Here is a 14,544-nt window from a genome sequence, read left to right as displayed (position 1 = left end):
GCTATGGATGGCATCGCCCTGCTGGTCTATCTCGAGCCACCCTGAGTTTTGGGGACTTGTTGATACAGGGCTTGCTTTAAACAATATAAGTTAAGGTAACCTTGGTGGTTTGCAGGATTACACCAAGATTACACCAAATCCCCAGATTTGATTTATTCTAGAAAGAAGTCACAGTTTAATTAGTAACTGAACTCATTTCACCGACAGACCCCCTGGAGATAAGCCCATTGCTGAAGCGTGGGAGGCTGCCAGAAAAGCAGTACCTGCACGAAAAAGAGGTCTTAAATTAATGTAGGGCATTCGGCATGTAATATTAAAAAACTGTAGCTGGAATGAGTGGATATTGATGTTTAAAGCCCTGAGCTCAGTTTTTGAGCACCCTTGCTAAATTCTATTCCCCCAGGGCATGTCACTCCTTTTGACAGGCAGGAATAAAAGAATCCCTGCCCAATCCCTCCTCCTCCCCCAAATTATTATCAACATGGTGAGGGAGGGAAGTGAAAATTTTCACATCCATTTTGCAAGACCTAGCTATTGTGGTAATTGGCACCCTCCAAATGCACAAGAAAGATTTAGGGAGAGATCTCATGCCTGGAGACCCTACAACACCCTTGTCTCCCTCACAGTGCTCTCCTGCCGTTCAGCAAGATGCTCTTTTCTGAGGGACAAGAGAAAAAAATTAAGGCTAGGATTGTCAAAAGAGAACAAGTTCACATAATTCTGCCAGGCTCCTTTGACAATCCCTGCTTTAAAGGCATTAATGCTTAAGCACTCTTCCACCCATGGAATACTTGTGTTCTTAAGAAAACCTACAAGGTACATTTGCCTATTAATCAAAGTCCTCCTTTAAACTATACGCTTATCATACCCACCTATATGCACAAGAGACTTGAATCAGCAATAGCAACTGCAGATCCACACCCCACAGATTTCAGAAAAATTCAGTAATAGTTTCTTGGTGAGCAAACCTCTTATACCTCTAATTAGGCTGTATCCTGAATACGAGACCTTTGTGTGATGTGAAGGGAGGAAAGATTACTTTGGTAACTGAGCGGGAACATGGCTCTGCAATGATTCGTTTGGCTGAGAAGCTGCTTTATCCAAGTAGCAGCGTGGGTTTTTTAACTGGCAACCTGCAGTGCCATTGATTAGTCTCTTTTCATTTAAGAGCACAACTGCATCTAAACTTCTATTTCTCATATGTGCAGGTAAGAAATAAGCACGTATCATAGAATATCGGGGTTGGAAGAGACCTCAGTATGTCATTTAGTCCAATCCCCTGCTCAAAGCAGGACCAACACCAACTAAGTCATCCCAGCCAAGGCTTTGTCAAGCCAGGCCTTAAAAACCTCTAAGGATGGAGATTCCACCACCTCCCTAGGTAATGCATTCCAGTGCTTCACCACCCTCCTAGTGAAATAGTGTTTTCTAATATCCAACCTAGACCTCCTCCATTGCAACCTGAGACCATTGCTCCTTGTTCTGTCATCTGCCACCACTGAGAAGAGCCAAGCTCCATCCTCTTTGGAACCCCCCTTCAGGTAATTGAAGGCTGCTATCAAATCACCCCTCACTCTTCTCTTCTGAAGACTAAATAACCCCAGTTCCCTCAGCCTCTCCTCACAAGTCATGTGCCCCAGCCCCCTAATCATTTTCATTGCCCTCCGCTGGACTCTCTCCAATTTGTCCACATCCCTTCTGTAGTGGGGGGACCAAAATTGGACACAATATTCCAGGTGTGGCCTCACCAGTGGTGATAGAGGGGAACGATCACGTCCCTCGATTTGCTGGCAATGCTCCTACTAATACAGCCCAATATGCCATTGGCGTTCTTGGCAATAAGGGCACACTGCTGACTCATATCCAGCTGCTCATCCACTGTAATCCCAGGTCCTTTTCTGCAGAACTGCTGCTTAGCCCGTCGGCCCCCAGCCTGTAGCGGTGCATGGAATTCTTCCTTCCTAAGTGCAGAACTCTGCACTGGTCATTGTTGAACCTCATCAGATTTCTTTTGGCCCAATCCTCCAATTTGTCTAGGTCATTCTGGACCCTATTCCTACCCTCCATTGTATCTACCTCTCCCCTCAGCTTAGTGTCATCTGTGAATTTGCTGAGGGTGCAATTCATCCCATCATCCAGATCATTAATAAAGATGTTGAACAAAACCAGCCCCAGGACCAAGTGGCACTCCGCTTGATACCAGCTGCCAAGTAGACACTGAGCCATTCATCACTACCCATTGAGCCAGACAACCTGGCCAGCTTTCTACCCACCTTATAGTCCATTCATCCAATCCATACTTTTTAAACTTGCTGGCAAGAATACTGTAGAAGACCGTATCAAAAGCTTTGCTAAAGTCAAGATATATGCAAAGGCTCAAGTCTTAAAACAGTCCTGGCGAGAAGCAATGGAACCTAGCATTTAGAGTAGAGGACTGGGAGTCAGGGCACCTAGGTTCTCTTTGTGACTCTGCAACAGATGCTTTTGGGAAAGTCCCCTGCCCACCCTCCAGAGGGTAGGTCAGTATCTCCATTTTATACACAGGAAAAGTGAGGCACCGCAATTGGGAGGCTTACCTCATTTTTATGAATAGCACTTTGAGATTCTCCAACAGAAGGTGCTACCTTCAGAAAATACAAGGTATCTATTATTTCAACAGTACTAATTCCATTGAGAAATAGGTCCAAGTTACGTGACCGGCTCACTGTCTTTACATATTGCTCATCACCCATAATTAAAAGCAATGTCACTGGGAGCAGTTTATCTATGTTTCCCCCTCCCTTCTTGGATAACACTGGGGTGTTATTGCTTGGGTTTGTCTCCCCCTGGTGGAGAATTCAATTCCATACGTTTTAATTTTTCATGAGGTTAGAAATCAGCATTTTGTCTTATTACGCAGAGTGACGATTCTGTTCTGTTGCCAACATCATTATCTTTACCAGGCCATAATCCAGCCAGCCATTATGCAAGTTTCACCAACCCAGGGTAGCCAATGCTCCTCAATACTAACTTCGGGCATTGCTAACATGCTTCTCACTGTGGCACCTAAGCATTCAAAATAAGGAGTAAGCGTCATCATCGTTGTCCCACTATGACCAAATGCCCTGCACTTCCTGACACATCATCCTACAAGGTGGCTGAATTCCATGGGGAAGGGGCTGGCAAGCCATTTGCCAGCATCCCTCATTGCGGGAAGGCCTAAGCAAAGTATCGAGTTTATCCTTGTGCTCTGAAGATGGCCAACGACTAAGCTCCACAGAAGGATGTTCCATCACTGTGCACGGAGAAGCCTGCCTCCACTACCATTATCCCCGTCCTCATTAATGCTTTAGATCAGGAATGGGCAAACTTTTTGGCCCAAGGGCCACATCAGGGTTGCGAAACGGTATGGAGGGCCGGGTAGGGAAGGCTGTGCCTCCGCAAACAGCCTGGCCCTCGCCCCCTATCCGTCCTCTCCCACTTCCTGCCCCCCAGACTGCCCCCCTCAGAACCCCTGACCCATCCAATCCCCCCTGCTCCTTGTCCCCTAACCACCCTCCCCGGGACCCCACCCCGTATCCAACCCCCCCGCTACCTGTCCCCTGACCCGTATCCACACCCCCCGCCCCTGAGAGGCCCCCAGATCCATCCAACCCCCCCCGCCCCACTCCTTGTCCCCTGACCACCCACTCCTGGGACCCCCATCCTTATCCAACCCCCACCTGCTCCCTATCCCCTCCTCCCAGGACCCCCCCAGGACCCCACCCCCGTCCAACCCCCCCTGCTCCCTGTCTCCTGGTTTCTGCTCCCCCAAACCTCCTCCCCAACCAACCACCCCTTGACTACCCCCTGGGACCTCCTGCCCCTTATCCAACCCATGCCCCCTTACCATGCAGCTCAGAGTGACAGGACAGGCTTATTGGAAAGCCTGGGAGGTGGGCAGGCACAAGCCGTGCTGCCCGCGCGGCTGCAAGAAAGGAGGGACAGCGGAGGAGGGGCCGGGGGCTAGCCTCCCTGGCTGGGAGCTCAGGGGCCAGGCAGGACGCTCCCGCGGGCCGGATGTGGCCCGTGGGCCGTAGTTTGCCCACCTCTGCTTTAGATAATGGCATAGAGAGCAAACTTACAAAGTCTGTGGACAATACCAAGCTGGGAGGGGTTGCAAGTGCTTTGAAGGATAGGATTAAAATTCAAAATGATCTGGACAAACTGGAGAAATGGTCTGAAGTAAACGGGATGAAATTCAAATAAGGACAAATGCAAAGTACTCTACTTAGGAAGGAACAATCAGTTGCACACATACAAAATGAGAAATGACTGCCTAGGAAGGAGTACTGCAGAATGGAGTACCACAGAGTACTGGGGGTTGTAGTGGATCACAAGCAAAACGTGCGTCAAACAGTGTCACACTGTTCCACCAAAAAAAAAAAAAAAATAGTGAACATCCTTCTGGGATATATTAGCAGGAGTGTTGTAAGCAAGACATGAGAAGTAATTCTTCTGCTTTACTCTGCGCTGATTAGGCCTCAGCTGGAGTATTGTTTCCAGTTGTGGGCACCACATTTCAGGAAAGATGTGGACAGACTGGAAAGAGTCCAGAAAAGAGCAACAAAAATGATTAAAGGTCTAGAAAACATGACCTGTGAGGGACGATTGAAAAGAGTGGGCTTATTTAGTCTGGAGAAGAGAAGACTGAGAAGGGACAAGATAAGAGTTTTCAAGTACATAAAAGGTTGATACAAGGAGGAGGGCGAAAACCTGTTCTCGTTAACCTCTGAGGACAGGACAACAAGCAATGGGCTTAAATTGCAGCACCAGGGCAGTTTAGGTTGGATATTAGGAAAAACTTCCTAATTATCAGGGTAGTTAAGCACTGGAATAAACTGACGAGGGAGGTTGTGGAATCTCCATTATTGAAAATTTTTAAGAGCAGGTTAGACAATCACTTGTCAGGGACGGTCTAGATAATACTTAGTGCTGCCATGAGCGCAGGTGATTGGACTAGAAGATCTCGAGGCCCCTTCCAGTTTTATGATTCTATGAGCTTTGTCCTAAGCTCCCTCAACTGCAGCCTACTTGCTGATCCCAGCACTCTCACAGAGATGTGAAAGGAGACACAGTCCAAGAGATAGTCAGGCCTTTGCTCATGGAAGGCTTTGAAGAGAACCAGCTCCTCAAAGCACACCCAGTGTAAAACAACCCATTAGTCCAGCCCTAAGTCTGTCAGCTTTATAAGGGGGTTGGCTAGCAGCAAGGTGCTACTACCCCTGTGTCTTGTCTTTAACAAGACTTCATGTGTCACCTGATCCCCCTCTCTCTCACAGATCTTGGGAGACAGACCAGTCCTCGCTTGCAGACAGCCCCCCAACCTGAAGCAAATACTCACCAGCAACCACACACCAAAAACACTAACCCAGGAACCTATCTTTGCAACAAAACCCAATGCCAACTCTGTCCATATATTTATTAAAGTGACACCATCATATGACCTAATCACATTAGCCATGCCATCAGGGGCTCGTTCACCTGCATGTCTACCAATGTGCTATATGCCATCATGTGCCAGCAATGCCCCTCTGCCATATACTTTGGCCAAACCGGACAGTCTCTACGCAAAAGAATAAATGGACACAAATCTGACATCAGGAATCATATCATTCAAAAACCGGTAGGAGAACACTTCAAGCTCTCTGGACACTCAGTAACAGACTTAAAGGTGGCAATTTTGCAACAGAAAAGCTTCAAAAACAAACTCCAACAAGAAACTGCTGAGCTTGAATTAATATGCAAACTAGATACTATTAACTTGGGTTTGAACAGAGACTGGGAGTGGCTGGGTCATTACACATAATGAATCTATTTCCTCATGTTAAGTATCCTCACACCTTCTTGCCAACTGTCTAAATGGGCCATCTTGATTATCACTACAAAAATTTTTTTCTCCTGCTGATATAGCTCATCTTAATTAATTAGCCTTACTCCACCTTTTCATATTCTCTGTATGTGTGTATATATCTATATCTATCTATCTATCTATATATCTTCTTACTATATGTTCCATTCTATGCATCTGATGAAGTGAGCTGTAGCCCACGAAAGCTTATGCTCAAATAAAGTTGTTAGTCTCTAAGGTGCCACAAGTCCTCCTGTTCTTTTTGCGGAGACAGACTAACACGGCTGCTAATCTGAAATTAGAGCCACAGTGGACTGCAGTACAATTTGCATTACAAGAGTTGTCCATGGTCAGTTATGGAACTAGAACTGCACAGTGAGAACAGAAGGAGCATCTAGCACTGTTCTGCACCACCAACATTTTAGCAGGAAGACAGATGTTCTAGCCACTCATTTTCCAAAGGCAACATACAACAACTTGGACATACCAGCTCAAGGCAAACTCACCTGACCTCTTCACCTGCAAAATCAAACACTTTGGTGATTGTCACTTTTGCCATGTCTTTTGGCTTCTCTGTCTCTTTTGCTTCTTCCTGGAGTTTGCTCGAACTCTTCTCCGCTGTAGTCTGAGAAACACAGCAATAACAAATCAAAGAAACTGAATCCTGCAGTGAGACCACCTAATTATGTCAAGTGGCCTATGGACCACCCCATCAGTCAGGTGGCACTGGCTTTACAGCTCAGATCCTGACTCCACTGGTCACTATCGAAGAGCAAGTCACCCACAATAACGGCAAAGGAGACTAGTGGCTCAGCTGCCAGATTTAAATTCGCCACTTGGATTCTAACCCTCATTGCAGGGCCAGGATTGGAACCTCAAACTTTTCTGCACACCCAGCAGAAAAGCCCAAAGAATCCCAGGGCTGTCTTTTATGGGACCGAATGCAAAAACTAGCATCAGTATAAAGTTCAGAAAGTAGGCAAGCATCTGGAAATTCCAAATTAAGCTTTCTACTACCAAATTACACTCACCTGTCCCATAACCTTTCATCAACTAAAAGCAATGTACTAAAGTTTGCTTTTAAACAGGAAAAACAAAGAGAAAATACATCTATACAAAATGGTTACTTTCCTGTTGCAGTAGAGCTCTTGAGAATTTTCTGATGACTGATTTCTCATCCTTATATAAACACTGGTTTTTGCATTTAATTGCCTTAGCTAATTATTATAATTCATTTTAAAGAAGTCGCCAGATTGTTAGCTACCAGGTAGTGGGTCAGCTTCTGGTCAGGCACTTCCCCCTAGTCAGGAACAACTGCAATTTACAATGGTGCACACAAATGACAACTGCAAACTTTTCAAGCACACCTGTAAAACTTTGTTTTCTATCCACTGTACACGTGCCATACATTTAAAAGCAGACATGACTTTAAGAAATCCTAAATCAAGATTTCCCAAATCTAGCCCAGGCTCTACACTGAGAATTAACTGCATGCGGAACTTTCAAAGTCCAGCCATTATTTAGCAATGAGCCTGCAAAAAAGCAGCGATCAGAATAGTGTATTTTTTTTTTCACCATCTTATTTTTAAAACAATCCTGAATGTAAGAGACTCAAATGTTCAACAGGCACTACTTTACCTTTGGGGGGAGGCCAAGCATGAAGATTTCAACCCAACTGGAGATTTTTTTTCTAAAAGTTATGAGCAAATGAAAACGAAGGATTATACAACTGAAGCCATTTTGCAGCCTTCAGATGCAGCTGTATTCTGAAGGGTGGCTCTGTATAAATGGCCTTGTGGGGATCAGTGTTTAGTGTCTCTCAATGACTCCAGCGCACGTATACTCAAGTTTACAAATGTTTTTTCTAGTTGCCAGCCCTGTACACTCACACTGTGATCTGAGAGTCAATCTGGGTTCCTTCCTCTCACTCACCACCACTTCTACTTAAGGTTCTGGGGGCAAACTGTGCCCTCACTGACTCCTGTTCATTCCTATTGTCTTCAAGTACATGAAAAAGTGACATTAGGAAAATAATGTATTTTAGGATTTTTGTATTGCAATTTAGCAGCTGAAAGCCAGGTGGAGCTAGCTCCATGTGACCAGCTACCAGGAAGTGCCAAACCACTTGGATTAGTCAATTTCATTACGTTAATATTAGTTCTAGTTAGTTTCACATTCAGGTTCTTGTGCTGAAATGTTTACACAAAGTATATCCTGACCAAAGGATCCAAGATCAATGGACTTTATAATGTCAGACTTCTGCCATGGAGAGGACAGTTGGGTCGGAGACTACACAACCAAGCAGTTTACGTTAAAAAGCACCACCCTGAAGAAAGGCAGCAGGGAGATTGTGATGGTGCCCCATGAAAATATGCTTATGAATATATATATATATATATATATGAATGACATAACTGGAATATGTTTTATGCTACATATGCCCTGTAACATATCTATGTAAAGGTTATGATCTACTGAATCTATTAATCCTATTTGTATGCATGTATCATTTTTGTATTCGACGTTATGAATACTGGCTTGATTTCTAGGCAGCCTTAGTAGAGCATTTATTTGGTCAGCTTCTTGAGAAAGGAATGTGCAAATTAGGTACCCAATCAAGAAACACTTAAAGGGCAATGAATCTTGTAAGGCTCCAATCCACATAAGAAGTCTACCTGAGGACGTTCAAGGAAGCATGTGAACCATGGCTGCCACCTATAAGTTCTGAATCAAGCATGGACAGGTGACTTGCCCACGTGACTCCAAAACTCCATCTTGGAGCTGAACTTTGCATAGCCTCTCCACCCCCAAGGATACCTGAAAGAAACTGGAACAAAGGACAATAGCTACAGGGGGTGTGAGTGATTGCTGGACCCAGACTAGAAGGAGTATAGTCTGTAAAAGGAAGCTTACTGGAATTCCTCTAAGGGTGAGGTTTCTACCTGTATTCAGGGTTCTTACTGTATTAGACATAGACTTGCGTGTTCTATTTTATTTTGCTTGGTAATTCACTTTGTTCTGTTACTACTTGGAATCACTTAAATCCTACTTTCTGTATTTAATAAAATCACTTTTTACTTATTAATTAAGCCAGAGTATATATTAATACCTGGGGGGGGGGTGCAAACAGCTGCGTATATCTCTCTATCAGTGTTACAGAGGGCAAACAATTTATGAGTTTACCCTGTATAAGCTTTATACAGGGTAAAACAGATTTATTTGGGGTTTGGACCCCACTGGGAGTTGGGCATCTGAGTGTCAAAGACAGGAACATTTCTTAAGCTGTTTTCAGTTAAGTCTGCAGCTTTGGGGCACATGGTTCAGACCCTGGGTCTGTGCTGGAGCAGACTGGTGTGTCTGGCTCAACAAGACAGGGTGCTGGAGTCCCAAACTGACAGGGAAAGCAGGGGCAGAAGTATTCTTGGCACATCAGGTGGCAGCCCCAGGGGTTTCCGTGATCCAACCCGTCACAGAGATGAGATCCCCTTTCATTCAGAGTGACAATCCAAACATGTGGCATCTTCAGGACACCCTAGATTGCAGGGGGAAGTGAAGGATATTGGTATGTTTTACACCCAGGGCCAGCTCCAGGCACCAACTTTCCAAGCAGATGCTTGGGGCGGCATTGAGAGTGGGGCAGCAGTCTGTGTCCCGCGGCAGCTTTTGGACGCTCTTCGGGGGAGAGGGGAGGGGAGGGGGCGGCAATTCAGTGGCAGCTCTGCCGCTCTTGCGGCAGCGGCAATTTGGCACCAACTGCTTGAGGAGGCAAAATTTGTAGAGCCGCCCCTGTTTACACCCCGTATTTCCCCTCCTCCTATCTTCCTTTTTTGAAATGCACACATAACCAAAGAGGAACAGTGCTGCACTAGAAGTATTCATGCAAATTACACTTGCCATTTGCAGCTGTGTGCAGCCCACGGTAGAGGGAGTCAACCTGCCCAACATTTAACAGGAACCGGACAAGCCATTGGCAGCTGGCAGCTCCAGTTCCCCTCCTTCCCATGCTGGACCAGACCGTCCCATCCCACCACCATACTGAAGGGTTTAGCCAGGACTTCACCACTCTTAGCCAGTGCAACAGGCTAGATGGAGCGTCCATGCCAAAGCCAGTGAGGAGATAGGCCTTGTACCTTGTGACAAGAGCTCAACCCCATTTCTGACACCCATGCCTTACAAGGCCACATTCGGGATAGGAGGAATCCATTGTTTTGCTGTTCAACCCAACACTCAATACTAACTACAACTATTCATCACCATCTGCAGATTTTAACCCTCTGGATTCTTTCCCCCACTCAATATAATAAAAACTGCCCCAGCCAGGTTTCTCCATTACCTTATTAGTCTGTGGACTGGTCAGCTGAGCAGCAGCCGGTGCTTTAGATTTCTGCCCCACATCACTGAGGAAACTGGCCCACAGAGCATCCTCTTTCTTCTTTTTCTCCTCCTCCTCCGCTCTGCTTCCTTTCACCTGCCTTAGACTGTCGGCCTCCTCTTTTTCCTCACTGTCACTTTGTTGATCCTTTGATTCCTCTCTTTCCCCTGGCACTAACAAGAGGCCTCCTCTCTCCCTTTTCCTGGGAACAGATGACAACAGAAATGCTGAGATAGGGCAAAGCCTCACCAGTAGAAACATGAGCATGGGTGAAGTGACTTAACGATTCTGTATTTACAGACTGCTGGATTCTCACCATGAGGCTTCCATTTACCTTCAAGGGGAGACACTGAGCCAGAACCCCACACCGGTCAGAAAGTTGAAGGGCAAGGTTCAAAGAATCTCTTTAAATGCTCCATTATATGGCAAAAGCCGATGCTACAAAGGCTGGAAAACTTGGGTAAGGAAGTTAGCATTCTAGAGCAGTGGTTCTCAACCATGCGTACCCCTGGGAGTATGCAGAAGTCTTCCAGGGAGTATATCAACTCATCTAGAGATTTGCCTAGTTTTACAGCAGGCTACATAAAAAGCACTAGTGAAGTCAGTACTAACTAAAATTTCATACAATGACCTATTTACACTGCTCTCTATACAATACACTAAAATGTAAGTACAATATTTATACTCCAACTGATTTCTTTTATAATTATATGGCGAAAATGAGAAAGTCAGCAATTTTTCAGTAATAGTATCATGTGACACTTTTGTATTTTTATGTCTGATTTTGTAAGCAAGTAGTTTTTAAGTGAGGTGAAACTTGAGGTACAGAAGATAAATCAGCGTCCTGAAAGGGGTACAGTAGTCTGGAAACGTTGAGAGCCACTGTTCTAGAGGAAAGAGCCTGGACCTGGAAGTCAGGAACTGGGCTCTATTCCTGGCTCTGACACTGACTTCCAGCACGGCCTAGGGCGAATCATCTAACCTCTGTCTCTACATCTGTCTGAAGAACAGAGATAATGCTCTTTTAGAATCTTCCCTTATAAGTTTGGCACTTTTTGTACTGTCTTTGCAGGTAACCTTTAATACTAACCAAAGAGCAAAGCTTAAACTACACCGCATTTTCATAACTGAAGTAAGGGAGGGCGACTGCAGCTGATCCCAGTGGCTTAGCAGTGAAGCCACTGACAGACCAGTTATGATCCCATTAAGGTGGGATGGATTTGGCATTTACCTGCACACAGTGCCTTTGGAACTTTTTTTGCCTTTTTCTTTGTATGGTTTCTCCTCATCCTCGTCTTCCTTGACCAACTCGCTCACATCATCTTCACTGTACTCCTCACCTGGAACCACACAGCAGCAGGACCCACAATCACCCAAGAAACAAAGGAAAACAAAGACGATTCTGCTCTTGCCACAGGAAAAAATGATTTCAAACAACCCATTTGCCAAAATTAGAATCATAAGTATATGGCACATCCAAGTCTTGCCAGTGGAACCTTCTCCTTGGCCTGCTCACTGAAAGCATGCTGGTGAAACAAGCTATAGGCATACTGTGTTCAAAGGCTTCCTTAGAAGTCAGGCTTCAGAGGGAAGTGCTCATGCCACTTGTTTGTCTTAACCTGTTAGGACTTGTCTTTTAGACTCTAACATTTACTATGTTTGCACAGCACCTAGCATAATTGGGCCTCAGCGTAGTTGGCCTATGTGATAATCAATGTCCAGACACACCAAGGTGAGAACAGAAAGTTTAAATCCAAAATATAAGCCATTAAACCGACTGTTTGCATACTTCGTCATCATATTATATAAATACATCAAGTAAGATCTCTTATGAGAGTTTGGAAAGTTCTAACCTAATAGTCATTATTAGATACGTAACAGACCATTGTGATTAATTTATATATTTATGTATATAGAAAACTGGACTCATAAGCTTCAGCTGCAAATCACAGCAAAGTGGTGTAGCAGTCAAGCAGGGAGGAGCACCTCCCAAACAAGTTGTTTACATTAAACCACTGCAAAAACCCATTCATTATCCAGCCCAGGAAAAGACAATGATGGACCATTTGAGTTAATGGAAAGACAATGAGACATCCCCAGGTATCATGTCAAGAGGGAATTTCCCCAGTCTGAATAACCATGAGTCAATCATAATCTAAAGGCATGTCTACACTACAAAATTAAGTTGATCTAATTTACATTGGCATACAGCTGCTGCAGTAATTACATCTGCTGTGTGTGCCCACACTTTCCTCATTGTGTTGGTGGTGTATGTCAATTGTACTGTCACAGTATGGGGCACTGTGGGATGGCTTCTGAAAGCCAGTAACAGTCGATGTAAGCAACACAGTGTCTGCACCGACACTGTGTCAACCTAACTACACCAACCTTGACTCTAAATCGCTGGAGGAGTTAAGTCAGTGGTGTGGGGCAGTTATGTCGGTGGGAGTAAAATTTTAGTGTAGACACTTCCAGAGTTAGGTTGATGTAAACTGCCTTTGTTGACCTAACTCTGTAGTGTAGACCAGACCCAGGAGAATTAAACAAAGGAAAAAGCCTTTTAAAAAGAGGCTTGGAAGGGAGGCTGATCATCTAGAAACTGAGGCACAGCTTCTCAACGGGAAGCTACCCATGAACCCGAGATCCCCCCTACAGCTTAGTGGGAGCGCCAGAAAGCTATTAAAAGACAATAAGTAACTTGTATTAGACAAGGGATTCTATACAATAGAAAAGTATAAAGCCTGAGGGTTGCATCTATATGTTTATTTTCTTTATAACTTGTGCATGTTTGCTTTCCCTTACTAGTTCATCTTGGAGTCTGTAGGTTTTCTACTCAATAAACTTTGACTCCCTCAGGGAACTGATGGGCAGGATCCCCTGAGAGAATAACATGAGGGGAAAGGAGTCCTGGAGAGCTGGCTGTATTTTAAAGAATCCTTATTGAGGTTGCAGGAACACACCATCCCGATGTGTAGAAAGAATAGTAAATATGGCAGGCGACCAGCTTGACTTCACAGTGAAATCCTTGCTGATCTTAAATACAAAAAAGAAGCTTACAAGAAGTGGAAGATTGGACAAATGACCAAGGAAAAGTATAAAAATATTGCTCAGGCATGCAGGAGTGAAATCAGGAAGGCCAAATCACACCTGGAGTTGCAGCTAGCAAGGGATGTTAAGAGTAACAAGAAGGGTTTCTTCAGGTATGTTGGCAACAAGAAGAAAGCCAAGGAAAGTGTGGGCCCCTTACTGAATGAGGGAGGCAACTTTGTGACAGAGGATGTGGAAAAAGCTTATGTACTCAATGCTTTTTTTGCCTCTGTCTTCACGAACAAGGTCAGCTCCAAGACTACTGCACTGGGCAGCACAGCATGGGGAGGAGGTGACCAGCCCTCTGTGGAGAAAGAAATGGTTCGGGACTATTTAGAAAAGCTGGACGAGCACAAGTCCATGGGGCCGCATGCGCTGCATCCGAGGGTGCTAAAGGAGTTGGCGGATGTGACTGCAGAGCCATTGGCCATTATGTTTGAAAACTCATGGCAATCGGAGGAGGTGGAATGACTGGAAAGAGGCTAATGTAGGGCCCATCTTTAAAAAAGGGAAGGAGGAGGATCTGGGGAACTACAGGCCAGTCAGCCTCACCTCAGTCCCTGGAAAAATCATGGAGCAGGTCCTCAAGGAATCAGTTCTGAAGCCCTTAGAAGAGAGGAAAGTGATCAGGAACAGTCAGCATGGATCCACCAAGGGCAAGTCATGCCCAATTAACCTAATTGCCTTCTATGATGAGATAACTGGCTCTGTGAATGAGGGGAAAGCAAGTGGACGTGTTATTCCTTGACTTTAGCAAAGCTTTTGATACGGTCTCCCAAAGTATTCTTGTCAGCAAGTTAAAGAAATATGGGCTGGATGAATGGACTCTAAGGTGGATAGAAAGCTGGCTAGATTGTCGGGCTCAAAGGGTAGCGATCAATGGCTCCATGTCTAGTTGGCAGCCGGTATCAAGCAGAGTGCCCCAAGGGTCAGTCCTGGAGCCGATTTTGTTCAAAATCTTCATTAATGATCTAGAGGATGGTGTGGATTGCACCCTCAGCAAGTCTGCAGATGACACTAAACTGGGAGGAGTGGTAGATACGCTGGAGGGTAGGGATAGGATACAGCGGGACCTAGACAAATTAGAGGACTGAGCCAAAAGAAATCTGATGAGGTTCAACAAGGACAAGTGCAGAGTCCTGCACTTAGGACGGAAGAATCCCATGCACTGCTACAGACTAGGGACCGAGTGGCTAGGCAGCAGTTCTGCAGAAAA

At 45.1% G+C, this 14,544-nt stretch overlaps 1 protein-coding gene across 3 annotated transcripts in view; it reads right to left on the bottom strand.

Moving 5' to 3' along the window:
- The window catches only part of CFDP1 (craniofacial development protein 1), a 127,681-nt gene that overhangs the window by 107,499 nt on the left and 5,638 nt on the right, over window positions 1-14,544 (bottom strand). For all 3 annotated transcript variants that reach the window (XM_073307049.1, XM_073307050.1, XM_073307048.1), the window contains exons 2-4: window positions 11,473-11,581; window positions 10,203-10,443; window positions 6,376-6,494 (exon numbers count right to left, since the gene is read on the bottom strand). In XM_073307049.1, the coding sequence (XP_073163150.1) occupies window positions 6,376-6,494; window positions 10,203-10,443; window positions 11,473-11,581 (469 nt within the window). The remainder of the gene's footprint in view (window positions 1-6,375; window positions 6,495-10,202; window positions 10,444-11,472; window positions 11,582-14,544) is intronic.

Source organism: Lepidochelys kempii, chromosome 12, assembly GCF_965140265.1.
Source record: "Lepidochelys kempii isolate rLepKem1 chromosome 12, rLepKem1.hap2, whole genome shotgun sequence".
In the NCBI taxonomy this organism is placed as follows: Eukaryota; Metazoa; Chordata; order Testudines; family Cheloniidae; genus Lepidochelys; species Lepidochelys kempii.
Note: the sequence above shows the minus strand (reverse complement) of the source record. Positions and strands in the feature narration are given on the sequence as shown.